The sequence below is a fragment of the Lepidochelys olivacea genome (assembly GCF_965140295.1).
Source record: "Lepidochelys olivacea isolate rLepOli2 genome assembly, chromosome: 1".
Taxonomy (NCBI): Eukaryota; Metazoa; Chordata; order Testudines; family Cheloniidae; genus Lepidochelys; species Lepidochelys olivacea.
In genome coordinates, this window is record NC_140411.1 from 226,212,845 (window position 1) to 226,235,852 (window position 23,008).

Below are 23,008 nucleotides of genomic sequence, written 5' to 3' on the forward strand. Positions count from 1 at the left end.
TGTGGCCAGGACAGAGGATGGTGACACACTTTAAAACAAAACAAACTGATCAGAATTGAAATAAATATGTAACAATGAACTAGAAAGAGCAAAAAGAACAGGAGGACTTGTGGCACCTTAGAGACTAACAAATTTATTAGAGCATAAGCTTTCGTGGACTACAGCCCACTTCATCGGATGCATAGAATGGAACATAGAGTAAGAAGATATAAATATATATACATACAGAGAAGGTGGAAGGTTTCAGAGTAGCAGCCGTGTTAGTCTGTATCCGCAAAAAGAAAAGCAGTACTTGTGGCACCTTAGAGACTAACAGATTTATTTGAGCATAAGCTTTCGTGATCCATGCGTCCGATGAAGTGAGCTGTAGCTCACGAAATCTTATGCTCAGATAAATTTGTTAGTCTCTAAGGTGCCACAAGTACTCCTTTTCCTTTTTTAGACAAGGTGGAAGTTGCCATACAAACTGTCTAAATGGGTCATCTTGATTATCACTACAAAAGTTTTTTTCTCCCGCTGATAATAGCTCATCTTAACTAATTAGCCTCTTACAGTTTGTATGGCATCTTCCACCTTCTCTGTATGTATCTATATCTATATCTTCTTACTATATGTTCCATTCTGTGCATCTGACGAAGTGTGCAGTAGCCCAGGAAAGCTTATGCTCTAATAAATTTGTTAGTCTCTAAGGTGCTACAAGTCCTCCTGTTCTTTTTACAGATACAGACTAACACGGCTGCTACTCTGAAACCTAGAAAGAGCAGATTATCTCAGAACTTCTGTCATAAATATAAAGGGAAGTGTAAACACCTTTAAATCCCTCCTGGCCAGAGGAAAAACCCTTTCACCTGTAAAGGGTTAAGAAGCTAAGACAACCTTGCTGGCACCTGACCAAAATGACCAGTGAGGCGACAAGATACTTTAAAAGCTGGGGGGGGGGGGAGAAACAAAGGTTCTCTCTGTCTGTGTGTGTTGTTTTTTTGCCAGGAACAGAAAAGGAATGGAGTCTTAGAACTTAGTAAGTAATCTAGTCAGATATGCGTTAGATTCTGTTTTGTTTAAATGGCTGATAAAATAAGCTGTGCTGGATGGAATATATATTCCTGTTTTTGTGTCTTTTTGTAACTTAAGGCTTTGCCTAGAGGGATTCTCTATGTTTCGAATCTGATTACCCTGTAAGGTATTTACCACCCTGATTTTACAGAGGTGATTCTTTTACTTCAATTAAAATTCTTCTTTTAAGAACCTAATTGCTTTTTCATTGTTCTTAAGATCCAAGGGTTTGGGTCTGTGTTCACCGATGCAAATTGGTGAGGATTTTTATCAAGCCTTCCCCAGGAAAGGGGATGTAGGGTTTGGGGAGGATTTTGGGGGGAAAGATGTTTCCAAGCGGGCTCTTTCCCTGTTATATATTTGTTAGACACTTGGTGGTGGCAGCAATAAAGTCCAAGGACAAAAGGTAAAATAGTTTGTACCTTGGGGAAGTTTTAACCTAAGCTGGTAAAAATAAGCTTAGGGGGTTTTCATGCAGGTCCCCACATCTTTACCCTAGAGTTCAGAGCGAGGAAGGAACCTTGACAACTTCTCAAATCAAAAACACAGGAATGGCACTTTAAGAAATGAACCAATAGCCACTCCCGAACCAGGACTGTCAGTCTTCGGCACTAACCAGCTCCACACACTTAGTGATGTGTAGGTCCCTACAGGCTCACAGGTTCAAGAGATTTTGCTGCTCTCTCCGCTGTTCCACCAGGACAGGCTGGTTGAACATTTTTCTTTTAAACTTTCTTTTTTGTTTCCTGAAAAATGGCTTTTTGACCCAAATGAAAATGTTGGGTTTGGGTGACTTTTTTGTGTGGGACAAAATGATTTCTTTTCTTTTTTAAATTTTGTGAAATCCAAAACCTGAAACTATTTTGTTTCGTGGAAAACCTGAAAAATGTAGTGAAAATTTTTGAACTAAGTGAAAAAATGTTGGTTTCTTTACCACCTGCACCTCCAGAATTCTCCATCCTGCCAATGACATCAGAGATCCATGCTTCTGCCCCATGCCTAATGCCTGTGGTGTTCTGCTCTGAGGGAGGGACTTCCTCCTGACCCCTTGCTGATCACTTGATGGCCTGGAGCATGATACTTTGGCTAATTCCAGACTGGTTCACCATTTCCTAGACCTAATGTCACCTTAAAATGACTGTATCACATAGTATCAGACATTAGGATAAAAAAGTAGCGTTAGCATCCATTGTTGCTTTGCCTTTAGCCATCTGAGCATCCCAAACCCAGCAGAGACATTTAGGAACCAAAGGAAAAGATCTTTATATGATCAGCATTCTCCCTGCTTGAAACAGCTGCTGTACCACTAGGATTGGCTGGAGCATTTTTTTGTGTGTGTGCTTCAACTGTAATAAAGATTTCAATTATTCATCAGCACAGAAGCTGTTAGACAAATGCCCAGTTATTATTCATCTATAGCTAACTAGCCTCCTGTTTCCTTTAGAGGTATTACAATCCTCTTTGTGTGCCAGAGAACCTGTGCATGGTACAGATCAAAGCAAGATTTGGTGTCCTGCACTTAACTATTAAAAAGTTTGCAAGGTAATGAGTTTGACCCTGGGTTTGAAGAGGTCCAGGAACATATTTCATATTGGAATAACAAATCATTCCTCAAGATAATATTTTGCATTTCTATAACTCCTTCCCTCTGAGGATCTGAAAGCACCTTTAACCTTACAAGACCCCTGTTAGCCAGATAACGATCATCTCCCATTTTACAGCTGGGGAAACTGGGGAACAGAGGGCTGCCCATGTTCACGCTGGAATACCATGGCAGGGAGTGGGACAGAACCCAAACCTGTTAACTCCTAATTCCTTTCTTTATCCAATATAGAATGGTTCATCCCTCTCAGGATGTGGGTGTGTTGCACGCCGAAGAGGAAAGTCAGGGTATATGAATATCAGGAGATGGAGTTGCTGGAGAAACTAGCTCACAGTGAGTTGTGGGAAGAACTGACACGAACATTGTTGACAGTGTAAAACCTGTTCCGGAACAGGAAAAATCACCTCCCCTGCAGTCTTTTATTTTAGTTGGGGCAAGGGACTTAAGGGAACCAACTTTGTATGTCACCGCACACACAAAAAGCAGCAGTGCTGGTTCCATGCAGTTGCACCAGGAACTTCAGGGATTTGTTTGATGTCCGTTTTCAAGATTCCTGAAACATCAGTGTGTGTCTTGTAAATATCATACTGCATATATGTGCATCATTATACACCTGCAGGCCCTGGAGGGATTTGGAACGATGAAGCAGCTGACACCAGGAACAGCAGGGTTTAGCATTCAGAGTGACAAAGGCTTTTACTGTGAGAAAGGGAAATAGGCACAGTCCCAGTCAGTAAGGATGATGCCACTTGGTACACTTGCCTGATTTGGTACATAATCACTCCATAAATACTGACAGAAACTAAACATGCAGCAAAGCCAAGCTCTCCACTGCTGGTGAACAGCCCTTGGGATGTGCTCTCGCAATTGGGCTGGTGTAGCGTGGTCAGTCCTCCAGCTCCCAGCCATGCTGCAGTGGTGCATTGCTGGGTCCGATAACCTTTCTACTCATTCCTCTACCCAGGTGTCTTTGCGGATGCCACCTTCCAGTACGTCAGCAGGGCCATTTGAGCAGGTGGCTAATAGTGTGAGGGCTCTACTGACTATTTTTTAAGACACTGTATGTTGGCTTTCTGCCAGGGGAAACTGGCAGCAAAAGATCTGACAGTAAGATGGGAAACCTGAGCAATTAAGACAGATATAGGATGTTGGGGTGCAGTGGTTGCCTAAAGATAGGTGCTTATTATATGGACTTAAGAGCCCAAATAAATGGCTGATTTCCAAAAGCACTATGCAACGAGAAGCTCTCGTTGATCTTTGTGGGAGCTGTTGGAGGCTCAGTCCTTTTGAAAGTCAGACCAATTATTTTCATGCCTAAATATGGACTCAGCAACTTAACTTTAGGAACCCACTTTTAAAAAACTTTGCTATAATCTTTTACAGTTTGTGTGTGAATTTTAATGCTGGTGAAAAGCATTTGACTTGACAGCCCAGGGCAATCAAGTCCTCTCTAAGCGGATTGGGTTCATGAGACTTCATGAGAACCTATGCTCAGTTCAGATGCCTTGCTTGCCCTTGTGTATCAGTGTGCAAATAAACTCACATCCAAACACAGTCAAACCAGAATTCCTTTTCGTTTTGATCCAAACCTCAAAATTCGGCTTCTGGGTGTTTGAAAAATTTGCAGCCCTTTCGCTGAACCTGGGCTGACGTTTGTGTTTTTGGGTCAGATTTCAAAGATCCAAGTTTCACCTGGTTGGGGTTTGGTTATAGACATTTTTCATAATTCTACACTGTCTATCCACAGACTAAACTACAGCTGAGCAAGAATACAGGGCAGTGTGGGGAAAGTTGCATAGCTGCTGCCCATGCTGTCAGTATTTGCTGAGTGGTTAAATAGCAGGACTCCGGGGTGTCAGTCCAGTACCTATCAAATATAGGGAGTTACTTCCTGAAGTCACTGAAGTCAATAACAAAACTCCCCTTCACTTCAGTGGGGCCAGGATTTCACCTAAGTGCTTGGGATTGGTAATGCTGGAACTCTAGCCCTGTCTGGTTTTCCTTGTCTGTGTTCTAGGAGTATCAAGGAAATATTGAGGTTGGAGTGGCTTGGTTTTAGGAAGCGGACACAGGGCGGCGCCTGGCTGACCGTATGGAAATCAGCTGCAACTATTTATTCTTGCTGTGTTCTTCCGCTGTAACTTTATGGGTGGATATGGAGAAGGGGCCATTACTGGAGTCTGTTTGGGATGGAGCGAGGAGTGGTGGGATCCTTTGCCTGTCAAAAGTTGTCCCCGACATTCTGTCTAAGGACATGAAGAACTGCCAGAAAGGAAATAGGAAAAAGCCACTGACGGATGTATAAGCCTTTCCACCTCTGCACAGCTATTGTATAATTGCCCTGTGGTATTCTCTAGCAATAGGGCTGTTCCTAAGTGGGAAAACCTTTCGGTTCTTTCAGGCTAGAACCACAATTTCCAGAAAAAGTGCTGCATAATGGAGATTCCATTCCTTCCTTTTAAAAAGGAGGTTGAAATACTGGAGAAATTGCAGAAAAGAGGCACACAAGTGACTTGAGAGTTGGAGAAAATGCCTTACAGTGAGAGACCTACAGAGCTCAATTTGTTTAGCTTATCAAAAAGAAGGTTGAGAAGTGACTTGATTACAGTGACTACGTACCTTCACTGGTTACTAAAGGCTCATTAGTCTAGGGATAAAGACTTAACAAGAACCAATGGCTGGCAATTGAAATTGGAAATTAGCCACAACTTTTTAACAGTGAAGAAACAGATGGACAGAGCCAGAAGAGTACCCAGAAGTCACCTACTCCAGGACAGACCCAACAAAGAAAGTAACAGAACGCCACTGGCTGTCACCTTCAGCCCCCAACTAAAACCTCTCCAGTGCATCATCAAGGATCTACAACCTATCCTGAAGGACGATCCCTCACTCTCCCTGATCTTGGGAGACAGGCCAGTCCTCGCATACAGACAGCCCCCCAACCTGAAGCAAATACTCACCAGCAACTACACGCCACACAACAAAAACACCAACCGAGGAACCTATCCTTTCAACAAAACCCTTTGCCAACTCTGCCCACATATCTATTCAGGGGACACCATCATAGGACTAATCACATCAGCGACACTATCAGAGGCTCGTTCACCTGCGCATCTACCAATGTGATATATGCCATCATGTGCCAGCAATGCCCCTCTGCCATGTATATTGGCCAAACTGGACAGTCTCTACGCAAAAGAATAAATGGACACAAATCAGACGTCAAGAATTATAACATTCATAAACCAGTTGGAGAACACTTTAACCTCCCTGGTCATTCAATTTCAGACCTAAAAGTTGAAATTCTCCAATAAAAAAACTTCAGAAACAGACGCCAATTAGAAACTGCAGAATTGGAATTAATTTGCAAACTGGACACGATTAAATTAGGCTTGAATAAAGACTGGGTGTGGATGGGTCGTTACACAAAGTAAAAACTATTTCCCCATGCTAATTTTCCCCCTACTGTTACTCACACCTTCTTGTCCACTGTTTGGAATGGGCCAGCCTGATTATCACTACAAAAGATTTTTTTCCTCCTGCTGATAATAGCCCACCTTAATTGATCACTCTCTTTACAGTTGGTATGGCAACATGCATTTTTTCATGTTCTCTATGGATATATATCTTCCTACTGTATTTTCCACTGCATACATCCGATGAAGTGGGTTTTAGCCCACGAAAGCTTATGCCCAAATAAATTTGTTAGTCTCTAAGGTGCCACAAGTCCTCCTTGTTTTTTTTAACCAGTGGAAGAAAACACCAGTGGAAGTGGTGGATTCTCCATCTCTGAGCTCTTCAGATTATGACTGGATTCTTCTCTGGAAGATATGCTTTCGCCAAACACAAGTTACCAGGCTCAGTGCAGGGGTAACTGGATGAAATTCAATGGCTATGTGTGATGTTCCCCTCTGGTGTTATCTGGACCGGTGATCTGCTAGATCACTCCAATCCTTAACTCTGGGAGCCAGCCTTACTTTGCACTGCTAGTAAGGAGCAGCAGAGGTGGGTCTTCCCGGTCTGCCTAGAGAGATTGCACGGAAGCAGCCAATCAGAGCCAGCAGACTCAGATAAAGGGAGCTGTGAGGGCTTTTCTTGGCTGGGACTAGAGGGGTGAGGAAGGGGACTTTGTCCAAATGAGTGCAATGGGCTATGTTTACTGGATCTGGGAGTGAGAGGACCGGAGAACTGTAACCCTAAGGTAAGGAAGGGGTAGATGCAAAGAGAATGCAGCAGTAATGAATTAAAGGAGGCTAAATGGTGGCTGTTTGTAGGGTCCCTGGGTTGGATCCTGGAGTAGTGAGTGGGCCTGGGTTCCCTTACTAATAAAGTGGTCTAAGCCCTGAGTAGGGGGCAAGGCTCCTTCAGAAGCCTGAATGAAGGGCTGGATTTAAAGGGCCCAGGTGAGGGCAGACAGGCAGTTTGGTGAGCTCTTTGCTACCCTGGAAGGGATTCCTTTTTTTTCAAAAATTTTTTTCAAAAAAGACCTGCTCAGTAAGGTCAGCAACCTACAGGGGGTTCCAGGAGCAGGAAAAAAATTGCAGCACCACACTCAGCTAATAGGGGGCACTCTGGAGGTGAGTGGCCCCTGTCACAGATTCTTTCTGTAACTCCCCCAATTCCTTTGTACCAACTTAGTGTCTTTGTCTCACTTTAGACTTAGGGGATGTGAATCCCCTGTTCCTCTGAAATCACAATGAACAATACTTGCCTTGTTAGAGCTGCCTTCCCTTCAGTTACCTGCCTTTGCCCTGATGAACACTGAGAAGGGATAATGTGAAAACATTCCCCATTTAGCAGAGTTTGGCTTCAAATCAATGACCTCAGGCTTATACTGTTTATCAGTCAGTGTTAAATCAATTCTAATTCCTGAACTTTTGTCATTCTTCCTGTTTCAGCCGTTCTTCCAACTCTTCTACATGCTGGAAAACTTTACACACAGATGTCTGCAGGAGGCAGAACGATTGATTTGTTCCTGCAGGTTTTGCAACTGATCATATCAGTCATAATGACCTCTATTGTCTTACATGAGGCATTGTGCTTTGTTCTCTTTCAAATGTCAGTTGTAGCTCTTCAGCACGAGAACAGTTGAGTGAGATGAGAAATTTGACTGGTCAGTAAGTGTCTTTATATTCAATATGTCTTGGATCAGCTCTCAGCCAGTGTAAATTGGCTTTGCTCAATTGAAATCAATGGTGCTTTGCTGAGTCACCCATGCTGAGGATCAGGGCCAATGTTTTTAAAATAAATTTGCCAAACTGAAATTTAGGCAGAGATTAACTAAATGTGGAGATGCCCAAAATTTGACCTACCATTGTTTGCACAGTTCTTTCATTTGTTATATATATATTTGACAATTAAATTAATGCCTAGCAGAGCAGCCCCATGATAACAAGCCATTGTGTGCTCATGGGTAACATCTCGATAAGAATGATCTGTGTGTGTGGAGGGAGAACTAGTCTGTAAATAAACAGACTATCGTTCCAGCTTCCAAAGGCTTATCCGTTGTGGAAAGCTATTTTTAAAACATATTGACGGTGTTCATTTAAAGGTTTCAGAGTAGCAGCCGTGCTGGTCTGTATTCGCAAAAAGAAAAGGAGGACTTGTTGCACCTTAGAGACTAACCAATTTATTTGAGCATAAGCTTTCGTGAGCTACAGCTCACTTCATCGGATGCATTCAGTGGAAAATACAGTGAGGAGATTTATATACACACAGACCATGAAAAAATGGGTGTTTATCATACCCATTGTAAGGACAGTGATCACTTAAGATGAGCTGTTACCAGCAGGAAAGTGGGGTGGAGGGAGAGAAAACCTTTTGAAGTGATAATCAAGGTGGGCCATTTCCAGCACATTTCCAGGAGTTAACAAGAACGTCTGAGGAACAGTGGGGGGGAGGAATAAACAAGGGGAAATAGTTTTATTTTGTATAATGACTCAACCACTCCCAGTCTCTATTCAAGCCTAAGTTAATTGTATCCAATTTGCAAATTAATTCCAATTCAGCAGTCTCTCGTTGGAGTCTGTTTTCAAAGTTTTTTTGTTGAAGAATAGTCACTTTTAGATCAGAAACAGAGTCTCTACGTAAAAGAATAAATGGACACAAATCAGATGTCAAGAATTATAACATTCATAAACCAGTCGGAGAACACTTCAATCTCTCTGGTCTCTCGATTTCTGATCCCACCCCCCCACCACCGTTCCTCAGACATTCTTGTTAACTCCTGGAAATGTGCTGGAAATGGCCCACCTTGATTATCACTTCAAAAGGTTTTCTCTCCTGCCACCCTACTCTCCTACTGGTAATAACTCATCTTAAGTGATCACCTCCTTACAATGTGTATGATAGACACTCATTTTTTCATGGTCTGTGTGTATATAAATCTCCTCACTGTATTTTCCACTTTATGCATCTGATGAAGTGAGCTGTAGCTCACGAAAGCTTATGCTCAAATAAATTGGTTAGTCTCTAAGGTGCCACAAGTACTCCTGTTCTTTTTGTTCATTTAAAGTAAACAAGGGATGTCACAGCAAGGACAACAAACACTCTGGCAACAAGGGGAAAAAATAGTTGCCTCTTAATTTCACTGATTACTTTCCCTCCGCTAGATCCAGGATTGTGGCTAGCCAAAGAAATTGGCAGGTGGCAGGTTCCCCAACTCACTCAGCAGTAGCACGTGCATGGCTATGCATACTTGTACGCAAACGTTTCAGTGGGCATTTGACAGCTTGTCATTTAGCATCCAGATGTCTGTTTTTTGTGTGTGTGTGTGGGGAAATAACCAACATGTCCTGCACGCAGAAGATGGAAGGAAGAAAGTAATGATTTTGGAGAAGTTCTATGCTCTGTTATACAGGAGGTCAGACTAGATCTGGGGTGGGCAAACTACGGCCCGCGGGCTGGATCCGGCCCCTCAAGGCTTTGGATCCAGCCCATGGGCTTGCCACCCCCGTGGTGCCGTGGGCCCCGCACCGCTCCGGGAAGTAGCCGGCACCACGTCCCTGCAGCCCCTAGGGGAGTGGGGGATGTGGTGCCGGCCACTGAGGGAGGGGGGCCAGAGAGCTCTGCGTGCTGCTCTTGCCTGTGGGTACCTCCCCCGAAGCTCCCATTGGCTGAGAACGGGGAACCGCGGCCAATGGGCGCTTTGGGGGAGGTACCCACAGGCGTGCGGAGCCCTCTACCCCCTTCCCCCAGGGGCCACAAGGACGCAGTGCCAGCCGGTGCAGGTGCACCCCCTTCCCTGAGCCCCCTCGTACACCCTGCACCCCTCCTCTGCCCCAACCGCTTGCCCTGGGCCCCTTCCTTCACACCGCACCCACTCCTGCACCCCAACCCCAGCCCTACATTCGTGGCCCTGCAAGCAATTTCCCCAGCTCGATGTGTCCCTCGGGCCAAAAAGTTTGCGCACCCTTGGACTAGATGATCACAGTGGTCCCTTCTGGCCTTAGAACTGATGAATGTTGGTGCCTTCCCAGCTTTTGTCTCAATGTAAGAACTTGACTTAACCTGTAGAAAGACAGGAGATCTGGAAAGAACAAAATGTGTTCTCCTCACTGAATATTATTCATTGCCCTGGGCTCAGATGTTTCAAGTTGGATCCTCAGCTGTGCTGGTTCAATATTCAGTGCCTCTGGCCATAGGCAATGCTGGCTCTCTGGCCCTCTTCTCCTGCCTCCCTGGTGATGCTCAAGGGCCTCCTGCTCTAAACCCCTCCTGACTTCAGCAGTCCGTAAGAAGCCAGTTCATAGCTGGAGCACAGTGTGAGCAGGCCTCTTCTCCCTCCCCCCCCTCCTTATGCTGGGTCTAGGGCTGATAGTGGCATGTGTCTTTTGGAGGCATTCATGGAATATGCTTAACTTTTTGACCCTCTGTAGTTCTGCATATTGCTGCACCCTAGTAAAAAAAAGTAATGTAATAAAACACTATGAAAAGATAGATATTAGACAGCCAAACAGAACCTTAGTGAGGCTCAGTGCTGGGAACGCTACTCTTGAAATTTGTTTGGGCTAGAACTTGATGACACATAGTGGTGACGCAGGGATGATCTGCTTTTAAACAACTCTTAGCTCAAAAGGGAAAATGCATGTGATGGTTCAGCCCTACCATCAGTGAATGCTTGTTTATCTGATGAACAGTAACTCCCCAAATTTGGTATGATTTCCAATTTGTGCACAAGTGGACTACATTAGTGGCAGTACTGATGCCTAGGATGGAAGCGGGCTGGAAGAGTCGTGAGGGTAGGTAGGAACTGAAATAGCATACCTGGCGGTACGTTAGGATTTAGGCATACTGGTAGATGAGTAGGAGTACAGGACTGGGATACAAAATGGTGCTGCAGCACAGGAATGGGATAGTTTTACCAAGGTCTGGGGCATTTTAGTACTGGACTGTTTATGCACCTCACTGGAGAACAGTCATTCACTGACGCAAGTAACGCTGTCTCGTTCTGTGGCTTCCAGCACCTGGGAAAATGTGAGTTCTCTTCTGATTCAATCACACACTTCCTGGGTGGTTTCTTTTTTGGGTCGCTGAGAAGAGCTTTGGGTTTAAAGTTGAAATAAAAATGGCCTGAAGCTATATAAACCTCCAAGGAAATAGTTTACTTGGAAGCTGCTGGCTTGTATGCCAAGTCTCCATTTTAAAGCATGTCGGGAAAAAACCCAGTAAGAAATACTTGTGTCCACATCATAAAAAGCACCCTTATAATTGACAACCTCTCTGGCAGGCTCAATGGACCCACCACAGCTTGGTGGGCATGGAGACTGATTGCCCTTCTCGAGCCTATATGTGTTCCCTCCAGTCAGAGCTGGGCAATGTGTTGTGGGGGTGGAGCTTCCACAGCAGCTGCCCATGTGATTCGTGTTTTGCGAATAAGCAGATGACTTCATAGCCCCAGCTCTCAGGCTGGTACCTTCCACCAGCAGTTTACAGAAGCAAAATAAAGATGTTGAGTGTGTATGCCTTCTCTGGGCTGGGATGCTCAAAGGGAGGTGCACCGAGACCTAGATCCTCAAAGGTAGATAGGTGCCTAGTTCCCATTGAAATCAGTGGGAATTGGGCACCCAACTCTCAGTGAGGCTCTGGGCCTGAGCTCCCTGAGGAAGTGAGAGCTTTTGGTCCTTCAAACTAATCCTGACCCCAAATCACTGAATCTCCTTCCCATTCCAAAACTTAATCACAATCCCCAAATTGCTGCTCATGCCCCTGTTCCAAATGCTTTCAAACGACAGCCTAAAGGCTGTGTTAATGTGTCAATTAAATTTGCTTCTTGGCTAAAAAGCAAGAAAACAATGCCTGGGGCCAGAAGCATGGAGCAGCCTAGGGAATCTCGCTTTGGCAGGGTCCCTAGCTGCAGAGATGCGTGGTTTTTTTTTTTTTTTTTTGCCAAAACTTTTTAAAACCATGTGTATGTAGATATATGTTGGAGGTCACTCCACACCAGATTAGAATGGTTATGTGGGGTGTGTGGGTAACTCTCCGTCTTGAACTACTTCACCACACAAATTTATCTTAACATCTGCTGCCCACCCCAGAAAGCACAAGGCACAGCTGGCTGAATGAACCTGCTGTGACATCAAAGGTAGCAGTTAGCCAGAGAAGCACTTTAAGACCATTCATGAATTACCTGTCAACAGGCATGCAAGCACTATGAGCCCCATTTTACAGATGGTAACTTGTGCTGAGGTCACATGGGCAGTTTGGGGCAGTATCGGAAGGTTGCCCTTTCAAGGAGTCAAATGCCTAGTCTGTCATTGGCTCCATTGAAGGGAATGGGCCAACCCAGGTCTGCCTGGGGCTATCTAGCTGGCTGAGTAGCTGGAAGGCAGTTAAATGAGGCGCACCTGAGCCTACTCAAAGGCTTTGGAGAGATCAGCTGGAAACAAGCTCCTGAGGAGAAAGGATGCTTCTGAGCAGGGACACTCCTAAGGAGCCTTCACTAGGCAAAAGCTTTCTGGGTAAGGAGACCTGGGAGAGACGCTGAAAAAGCAGGAGAGAGACTGTAGAAGCTCTCCAGGCAGGGAGGCCTGGGAGAGACCCTGAACAAACCGTGGGAGGGGAGGGGGAAAGATTACAGAGCTCTCCAGGAACCGGAGAAGCCTGAGGCCTTACAGCAAAAATTAGAGACCTTTTGTTTTGGGACTTTTAATTTTTATGTGAACTCTGAGTTAAAAGCCTTGAAGCCCTTGTACAAGTGCCCCCTTTCAGACGGTTTTCTTGAAGGGATATAGCGGACTATAGAGTGTTTGGCTTTTCCTTGACTGGGCTGTGTATGTTACCTCGTTACCCCATTAAGGAGAATCTGAGGCAGGCTACAGCAGAGTTTCACTGACCTGCAAGGGGATGCTTGTGAGGAGACAGAGCCCCTACTACAGGTTGCGCTAGCAGCAGAACCCACATCTCCTGACTCCCAGTGAGAAGAGTGGCCGCACATTGAGATGAGGGTGACCGTCTGCCCTACAGGGCTGAACTTTGCCTTCATAGTACCCTAGCCTTGATGGACTCAGGGACCAAGAGACTAGCTTTGGGAATGGGTTTGCCATGTGGTAAAAGTGTAGGGTATTAGCTGTTATGGTCCTAGGTCAGCTGGCTGCTGTTTTTTGTGCACATCAGCAGTCTGTAGGAGAAATCCGAGTCCCCAGACTGCTTCATTTTCTGTATGACGGTTGAGATGTTTGATAGAAAAAAGCTGCAATGACGATTCCTCATGTTCCTTCAGCCTTTTCCTTCTCTAGCCCTTCTCCAAAGTAGCTTGTACTGCAGCAAAGGAAAACTGGGGTATATACTTTGATCTATGAACAAGCGGGGTGGGATCCATTAGTAAGTAAGAGAACAGAGAGAATGCTCTGAGGGGTTGGATTCAAATTGCAAATCAAAGGAAGCATGAAAGAGCACTCTCCCCACATAGGTTTGGCAATGGCAAGCCTGCTGGTTTCTTTTTGTGATTGAAAACTGCTGCTGCATTCTGTGTGTATTCCCTTGGTGGAAAAGCAGTTGCAACACACCGGAACCATAATAGCTTAAAACTGTATCTCGCAACGATCAGCTCAACACAAACTTGGCATTCCCATTTTTATATTACAAATTTTTTTTATTGAGATGATGTAATTACAGGCATTTTTAAAAATTATTTGCAACTCACTGGCCCTGAGAATAGGCGTTTGTTTGTTTTTTTTTTGTTTTTTTTTTACATTCATTTGATTCAGTCCCTTAACCCCACACTTTTTTTTTTTTTTTTTTTAAAAAAGCCCTCAATAAAAACAGAGTAGGATTCATTTAAAAAAATGCATTCTGGATTTGCACATGGTTGCAGTCATATAAAGAGAAATCATGAAGAATGCATGCTCCATATTTATCTGAGATCGGGGATGGTTGCAGTTACTTAGTGTTTATGCAGGTGGCCCTAATAGTGTTTTCTCAATGGATAGTCCTCACAAGATTTGAGACTTTAACTGAGAAAAGGTTTCCTTATTGGCTTACAGATCTGCCATCTGTCCCGCCCAAGCAGCATTGTCCCCCTTCTGTTTGCAGAAGGGTCTGGCTTGTACAGATTTGTAGCAGGGGAGAGGCCCTGTTTAGTCACATTATTTGAAGAAAAGGCCCATCACCCAGTGGTTAAGGGGTTCCTTAAAATCTTTCTCCTTTTTCCAATTTCCTTTTAGGGAGTGGGCAGAAAGTAGGGCTATGTGGCAGTTGGCAAATCCTACACTGGGAATTCAGGGGCTGAGGGAGGTGAAAAGGGCGAAATTTTCCTTGATAGCCACGCTTCCAAAAATGGAAGCCATATGGAGTGTTGGTAAAACACTACTGAACTATCAGTATAAATGGGATATGGATCCCTCTGCAAGACAGGAGGGAATCCATTTCCTACGGTTGCTGTAGAAGTCTTTTTCTAACAAATTGGCCCCCAAGATACTAAGGACTCCTCAAATTCAGATATTGCAAGTCTCTTCGGTCATACGCTCCAGCTCTTGGCACTTGCTCTACCACTCCCTAAACCATTTAGATCTTATCTGAAAAGTTCACTATGCTAAGGGCTTGCTGTGCATCCAAAGACTACTTTCATTCTTACTGGTGTGTCTGTGTGGGTCTTCCTTGGCAAAGTTATCCTTCATTAAGGATGTGATGGAGGAAGTGGACTCTGAAAGGGGATCGGGGGGGGGGTCACATGCCATAGTTCTGTGGTGAAAGAAAATTCCCAGCGTTCACAACACCAGTAAAGGGGTGGAAGGTAAGGAATCCTGAACTCACACCTATTTGTCCCAGGGTGAAATTTCACAGAGAAGTTTTTGCCTTTGACAATAATTGGTAACTGACACCTGCAGAGACCAAGAAATAATCCAGATTGCAAAATATTTGAGCTATGTTTCCTTACTGGTGGAAACACAGCTCAAATATTTTGCAATCTGGATTATTTCTTGGTCTCTGCAGGTGTCAGTTACCAATTATTGTCAAAGGCAAAAACTTCTCTGTGAAATTTCACCCTGGGAGAAATAGGTGTGAGTTCAGGATTCCTTACCTTCCACCCCTTTACCAGCCCCATGATGACATTTCACCATGTTTGCCACCACAAGTGGCAAGGGTGTGAGGACCAAATTGGCAAACTCCTCAGCACATGAATACCAACACTGCAAAAAAAGCCCTTTAAATACAAAAGTTGTCGTCCTCCTCCTTCTCCCAACCATGTAGCTGGAGCAGTGGAAATGAACGATGGTCATGGCCAGAGTACCAAGTGATACAAATAGCAAACTTTCTTTCTACCATCTGAAAATAGAAAGAAAACAAGTGAAGAGTAAGGAACTTCCTTTAAATCTGATGCCCTTTTGATGTTTCCCTCTCCATTTCTCAGTCGCAATCTCCCCCCCCCCCCCTTTTTTTTTTTGTCTTGCGTTTTCTTGGTTAGATGTTTGCCAGCTCTGTGTGCTATGGCTAAAGCCAGAGGGTATTTGCCCTCATAACCTAAGCACAAGCCTGAGCTCCTGAGAAGGGACTGCCACTTGTCTCCTTGAACAGGGTCACGTTTTTTAGCTAAAACCAAACAAAAACAGCTCCCTCTCCCTTCAGTTTCAGGTCCATGGCCACAAAGCCAGAATTTATCAGCACCTCCCCCTCTGACCCTTTGCGTATTCAAGGGTTTCAGAGCCACCTCAAGGACTGATGGGGTGGTGATCTTCTCTTTTGCTGATATTTGCTGCTGCTGTTCTTTGATGCAGGAAAAAGTCAAATACCCAGCGTGTTGCAATCTGTAAGCACATCCACTAAGAGTATGGAAAAAAACAGTTCATTATGTGGCTGGATAAAGCTTGAGGGGAAGATGTATTGCCAGTCTTTCTTCATGTGAAACCAACTGGGAAGGGTTTGTTCTCATTCCAGGATGTGGCACTCTATGCCCATTTAAAAACCCCTTCACTCTGCCGTACGTGACTCAGTGCACCTTGCAGTGAAACTGGACTGCAGTTACTTAAATATACAGGGTATACCACACCTAACCAAATGGAAAGCTTTCTGGATAGCAACGTTCCTGTTCAATATTTGGTTAAGATCAGGTGTTGTATCTGGGCTTTTTGGTAAGATAGATTTAATGATTCCTTGATTTCTTCCATTTCAGACTCCTATGATCTACAAAAGGGATTTTATTAATGAACAGACACAGGCTTCCTTTCCTTTGGACATCACATGATGCCTGTGCAGAGAAACTCCAATCTCCTTGTCGAAATATTACTTGATCTTCTCCTTTCCCAAATGCATATTTTGCGGCTAGATTTTTTCCTTGACTATCAAGGGATGGCTGATGATGGGTCCATCACTTGTCCTGAAACCACTGATTCTCATCTCTGCAGGGACCAACCAATGTACGATTACAAAGGGAAATAGTTTTTCCAGTCTCCAACATAAAAGTCCATACCGTTGAAAGGACCATTGCTCCTGCTGAGCCCTTCCTTGCCAGCAATCTAGGCAAGGTTCTCTGTTCCACCAGTGGCAGGCAGCAGTCAAAGCTGCTCTTGCCCTAAAGACTGCACACCAAACTGGGACTGCCAAAACCAGAATATCTTAAAATTAAAAGGACAAGAATGCAATGAGGTTGTTTTTTTTTTTTAAATAAACAATGCTAAAAATGGGTAAGCTGAGAAGTGATCTCTGGCTGGTAGAGCTGCCTTTGGGAGGAGTGGGGTAGGAAGTGGGAGGCATCAAATAACCAGTTTCAGGATACCAGTATAGCTATTTGGTCTCTGGTTGTCTACCACATATCTTCATGCTTCTGATTTCACTTTCTCTCCAGCAGTGCCAGCTGTCCTGGGGAGGCGACTGAGTATTATAAGCAATTGTATCTTCATCTTTTTCCTTTCCCTTAAGATGTAAAAACAGCCCTTCACCTCTACCCCAAAAACTGCTAGCTGCTGTGGAAATCGCAACAACTTGTAATCACAAATACTTCAACCCTTGCTTTTTGATAGAAGACTTGAACCAGAAAGTCCACAGTGTTTGTCACTTCTATTCAAAATCTTCTTTGCTAGAGACAAAACACAATAGACGGATGCTGGCTTTCGCTCTGTCTCAGGTTTTTCTTGTTTTCCTGCCCCCCCCCGCCAGCACTTGGATGATTTGGTCCATGTGCCAGCAGTTAATAGCAGCCCATTGCCAGCCCAACATATGCTGATAAGGTGTCCCAGGCTTGTAGCAAAAGATGACTTTTTTTTTTCCCCCTTCAATTAGCAGGTGGGTGTGTGGATATATGTAAATTTTCTTGGTAGCTTGAGACCTTCCTTGGGCCAACATGAGCAAATGTGATCTCGGCAAACGGAACCAGCAGGGTGACCCCTTCTGTGCCATGGTCACCATAGTTTTGATACCACGTTATGTTGTGAGACTTGCACAGAAAATAATAGCGCGCCATTTATTTCCATGGGAAAGCCTTCTTAAAAAGTAAAACCTGGTGTCTTGTCCTATATGAATTAAGAAAAGTCAAACTGCATATTTATTAGGAAAGAATGAAACAAACTAACAGAAGGAAAATAAAAACAAGTCAAGGGAGACTCGTCAGGGGCAACGGAGTAGTGCATGAGTCCAGGCTCTCTCTCCTCCGCCTTGCTGCCGCCACCACCTCTGCCAGTTTTTATTTTTACTAAGGTGCTTTGGGTCCTGCGTGGTCTTCAAGGTAAGCGCTGACCCCATATTCTCCTCCTGTGTTCTTGTTCCCCCTCCCAAACTCCTCCAGCCATCCAGGCAGACATGTCTCCCACGGAGGTGGTGTGTGTTGGTTCCTTCAGCACTCCTCCTCTTGATATATTTGTTCATCCAGTTCCTGGGACTCAAGGTGTTCAAGGCGGTCTGTTCGGCCACTCATAATCTCATCTGGGGTCTTCATGAACCTTCAAAACAAAGTGACAAGTCAATCACTGGCTTTCCCCCCTTAACCCATACTATGAGCCTGTTTCCTTGGCTCCTGAGTATCCCTAATACCCTGCCACAGCATCTCCCTAGTGACTCTGACCCAGATCCTCAAAAGTATTTAGATGCCTAATTTCCACTGAAATCAATGGACATTATCCTCAAAGGTATGTAAGAGTTTCTGTGCTTCCTTCCTAGGTATTCCCCCCCCCCCCCAGCACCCTAGTGTTTTCTGCAAGCCCTGGAAACCCCAGATGCTGATGGGCTTCCCTAGAACACAATCAGAAAAGCATTTTAATTACCCATTGGTTGAAGTACACTATTTGGATACAAAGGCAGGCACACACGAAAACAAGAGGAGAAGCCAACTGTACTGAGTGGGGTGTCTAGCTCCATGCCTTCTCTGCTCAGTATCTCAAGAAGGGGGGAGATGGGCATAGCCTCAGACCTCATCTTCCCTCACTGGCCTGCAGCAGTGCATAGGAGTCTCTCACATGGACTCTCACTCAGACCTTCAGTCAAATACACCTGTCGCCAGAGCAGTGAATGGGCTGAGAGCCCTAGTGTCTCTCTCAATGCAAGTAGGGGGGTAGTGGGCTGGGAACAACAGGTATGTATGCAGTGGAGCTGTAATTTCCAGCTCAGGTAGATATCCTTGCCCTAGCTTTGATAGCTGGCATACTAAAAATAACATTGTGGCCCTGGCAGCATGGGTGATAGGACAGGCTAGTTAAGAACCTCCGTATATACGCGGGCAGCTAGCTCACCTCCTCAGCTGCACTGCTGTGGCTACGGTGTTATTTTTTAGCATGATAGCTTGATCACAACTAGTATACATGCGTATGCTGACCTGAGCTTGAAACTACCTCTTCAGCTTCAGTGCAGCGGTATCCAGAGAAAAGCTGTGGGCACACGACAACAGCAGGAATGGGGGGAGGACACATTCTAGTTTTTTAATATCCACTTCAGTTATGACAATCTCTCTACACTTTTTCATGTGTATAGCTATAGATAGATCTATATAAACATGACATTAAGACTCTGATTTTGCCTTCTGAACGAGATGAAATGGGAAGAGAAAGTGGCCCAGAGATGAGAAAACGCTAGTTTAAGCATAAACCACCCTCCTAATTAATAGAGTTACAAAAGTTGGGACAAATCATGTATGAGGTTTGTCTAGACTGGGTGCAGTGAAACATTTTCCACAGAATGAAACTCCCTTGCAAGTGACTTATTGTTTAACACAGCGCAGCCCCTAATTTATGAATCTGAGGGGTCAGTTTTATTTAACCCCAAATATGTGCTCAGTAGCCTCATCCAGTGAAAACAAAACCAACTGTTGGCAAGCATGTAAAAAATCCTGATCCAGAAAAAATCCCCACTGAAGTTAAAGGAAAAGATGTGATGACTCCTCTCCCTGTGAGATTATAAAACTTGGGCCTTTTATTTTGGGTGCTGGAAAAATCTGGAGTCTCTCAGCAAATGTACACTTGCTACGCCTTCTAATGTGGAATTTTATGTATGCACTAGAAAGAAAACAACAGGACTGATTCAACCCTGTGCTACTCCCATTTTATGCTGGAGTAACTCCACTGTTATGAATTGAGTGACAAAACTGGAGTGGGGAGGTAGTGACGCAGGCCTTATATTTACAAGGAAAACTCACTAAAGACTGGGGCCAGATTCTGCCCTAATTTCTGCCCCATACCAGTCCATTGAGTTTAATGATCTTGCATGAGGGTTAAGTCAAACCAAGATCCTGTATTTTCCCCTCCACCCCAACCCCTCTCACCTTCTGTCTATTCTATCTTCTAAAAGACAGGATTCCACATGTATTTCCAGGTTACAGCAAATTGCACTGCTACACTTTAAGGTATTAGTTCTGATGTTTCTTAAATTATTCCAAAAGCACCAGCACCTATTCACAGGGGGCCTTTTATAGCATTTGTAATCTAAATAAATAAAATGCTGGTGAATTAAGCAAGGCCAAGCATCAGCACAGACCTCTTGTGCTACAGAAAACACTCAGCCCCTCCATTATAGATCTCTTTCTACCGCCATCTTGCCCTCTGTTAGGAACTCTGCATGGTGGTTTTAAGACAACTGCCTGCATGTTATTCACAAAGTCACATTCCCCATTATTTTACATTGATGTGAAAAAAACATGAATGGGGTGACTTTCTACAGCTGCTCTTTTTCTCTTTCAATATTAACAGGGTTAGCTAAAAACATTAATTGTTCATTGGAAAGTTTGCAATTTTAAAAAACTTTCTCATCAGAAATTGAAATGACAATTGATTCCCCCCCCTTTACTCCCTTTTTTTATTTGTCCTTTTTTATATTAAAAAAAATTACCAAATCAAAAAATGTCCATGAACCTTTTCCCTCAAAAGTGTTTTCAATGTAAATATTTTGACTGGCTCTAGTTATTTCTTTTTCCATACCATGCTAAGAAGCCCCAAACAAAACCCTGTCTTCCAGTTAAAATGAGTGTTAGCTGAGGCCCAGATCCAAAATCCATTGATGTCAAAGGAGAGACTCCAAATGGCTTCAGGGTGCTTTGCATCAGACTCTAAAGTGGGATCAGTTTCCAGTGATCCTGCCTCACTAGATGCAGAGCTCCTCCTAGAGATTGACAAATTACAGACGTATACACACTCTACTTCTCTGTTTCCCACTGTCTAGAACAGTGGTTCCCAAACACTGGGATGTATTGCTAATACTGGTACTTCAGGTTTTGTGAATGGCTCACCTAGCTTTCCCCTTTCCTCTGGTCATTATAAGCCTCTATGTTGGGTCTCATTCCACGACCACTGCACACCTCCCGTTCCACAGTACATGTTCTAAACCCTGCTGGAGTTCAGGGAACTCCAAACCTCAGTTGAGTGATCACAAGATGGGGGTTTGGAGTAGCTCAAGAGCCAATATGGTGAGCTCAAGAGACTTGGGTTTAAATCAAGCACTGCTGTGACTTAGATTGTGAAACCAAATGGGAGGCGCACAATTGAGGTCTTAAAGCCTGATCCAATGTCCACTAGAGTCAATGGAATGACTCCAGTGAGCACTACATCAGGCTCTTTGTCTGGTACATTGGTACAGCCCCCCCGAAGGTGTGGAAGGCTCTTTCAGCTTTATATCCATTGACAACCGTGCTACGCAGCTGGTAACGGAGCAGCTTTCCCAAAACTTCTTCCTGCTATCCTTGCAAAGAAATCACCTCAAGCAGAGAAGGGGGAAGAAAAAAAGAGGAAGAATTACCTGAACAAAAGCCTTTGTCCTGGCTCCTTCCGGATGATATTTAGTTTGTAGTAGTGGCGTAGGGCTCTGGACATTTTCTCATAAGTCATATTTGTTCTGTTCTGTTTGTTCCAAAAGAAAAGCAGTGAGAGGCAATTCAATACACCCTTCCTAAAGCTTTGGAAACAGCTATAGACATAGCACAGCTAGGTGAAATGACTATGCTAGTTAAAGAAGCTACCTGCTCTGATCCTCTGCTGTTTGTAGGCCCATCCTGCCTCTCTGGCATTCTATGGTTTTCTTTTCACACCGTGTGATTTGAATGAGGGTGGCTTCCAAAAATGGGGGGAGATTTTTAAATAGGTCACATCGGTCTGTGCTCAACAAAGGCCTTCATCACCAGAAGAGACTTCAACATGAAAGAGAGTATCACCCCACGTAGGACTTATTTTCAATGAATGACCTTTTGTAAAAGCTTGTAAACAGCTAATAAACTTTATTTGACAGCACTCCTTCCTGTTAAAGGTGGTGCTCCTCTGGGCTTCCCCTCCATGAATTAGTTAATGTTTACACAGCACTTTGAAGCTCTAGAGCCTGTTTCTCCTCTCATGTTTTCTCTGGTGTAAATCAGGAATAATTCCATTAACATGTACATCTGTTTACATTGCAAAGCCCCCCCCCCCACACGCACACACGCTTTGGCACACTGGGAATCTCTTGCTCAGGAGAGGCCCATAACTGGAACAGTAGGAGGTGCATTGGCAGTGTGTCAGAGGTCCGAAATAAGATCTGCTGGCACAGCTGTGTGTGGGAAGCTTGCGCAGTGCTTGCCTGTTCTATGCCTGACGTGAGCGATTACCATCAGTCTCTTACTTAACTGAGCCGAGATCCCTCACTCTGGTTTTGTTTTCCAAAAGGCCCCCTGCTTGAGAACGAGACCCCTTTTGTTTACCCGTCCCACTGAGAGCTATGGCTGGCTCAGTGATGTTTTAGGGAAGGCTCCAGTGGCAAATGAGAGAGTGAGAATGGCAGTGATCTACCTGGAGAAGCTGGGTTTTGTTCACGCAAGCCCTTCTGCAGCCAGCAGGCTCACATTCTCCAGCAGAAGTGTCTATTCTCCAAAGCCTGCCTATGCTGTAAGGCCAAGATTTTCAAAAGTGGCCTATCAGACAGTGGGTGCTCAATGCGTTCTGAAAATCAGGCCCCTTTAAGGTATCACAAAGTTGGGCACCTAAAACTGAGGCACCCAAATCTCCAGTCACTTCTCTGCAATTGCAGCCTATGTAACAGAAATGTAGCAGTGCACCAACACCAGGCTGTAAATGTGATTTCTCCTGCTTGGCAGCATTTGCTTTAAATCAGTGGTCTTCAACCTTTTTACCCTCAAGATCACTTTTTGAATGTAAGGGCAACGCAGGATCTGCCCTGCCCCACTCAGTCCATCCCCCTTCTCTCCGTCGCTCGCTCTCCCCCACCCTCACTCACTTTCACCAGGGGGGCTGGGGTTCAGGAGGAAGTGTGTGCTCCAGGCTGGGGCCAATGGGTTTGCAGTGTGGGAGGAGGCTCTGGGCTAAGCCTGGGGCAGGGGTTGAGGTACAGGAGGGGGTGAGGGGTGCAAGCTCTGTGAGGGTGTTTGGGTGCAGGAGAGGGCTCCGGGCTGGGGCAGAGTGTTGGGGTGCAGGAGGGGATGTCTGCTCTGGGAGGGGGGTCAGGGCTCAGGCAGGG

The 23,008-nt window shown here is 44.6% G+C and overlaps 1 protein-coding gene and 2 long non-coding RNA genes across 5 annotated transcripts in view; 2 read left to right on the forward strand and 1 right to left on the reverse strand.

Moving 5' to 3' along the window:
- Positions 1-936: 936 nt before the first annotated feature.
- Positions 937-6,372, forward strand: LOC311515076. The gene is made up of 3 exons (XR_014710039.1): positions 937-1,018; positions 2,888-2,989; positions 4,674-6,372. It is a non-coding gene; the product is annotated as an uncharacterized lncRNA (long non-coding RNA).
- Positions 6,373-6,769: 397 nt separating this feature from the next.
- LOC311515075 lies at positions 6,770-16,734 on the forward strand. Of its 2 annotated transcripts, none has more exons than XR_014710037.1 (3): positions 6,770-6,857; positions 7,555-7,773; positions 16,266-16,734. It is a non-coding gene; the product is annotated as an uncharacterized lncRNA (long non-coding RNA). The 2 variants fall into 2 exon arrangements; XR_014710038.1 differs by having other exon boundaries at positions 7,555-7,769.
- The window catches only part of ETV6 (ETS variant transcription factor 6), a 167,717-nt gene continuing 159,822 nt past the window's right edge, over positions 15,114-23,008 (reverse strand). For both annotated transcript variants that reach the window (XM_084617934.1, XM_084617933.1), the window contains exons 7-8: positions 21,305-21,405; positions 15,114-18,027 (exon numbers count right to left, since the gene is read on the reverse strand). In XM_084617934.1, coding sequence (XP_084474060.1) covers positions 17,922-18,027; positions 21,305-21,405 — 207 coding nt within the window. In that variant the 3' untranslated portion in view covers positions 15,114-17,921. The remainder of the gene's footprint in view (positions 18,028-21,304; positions 21,406-23,008) is intronic.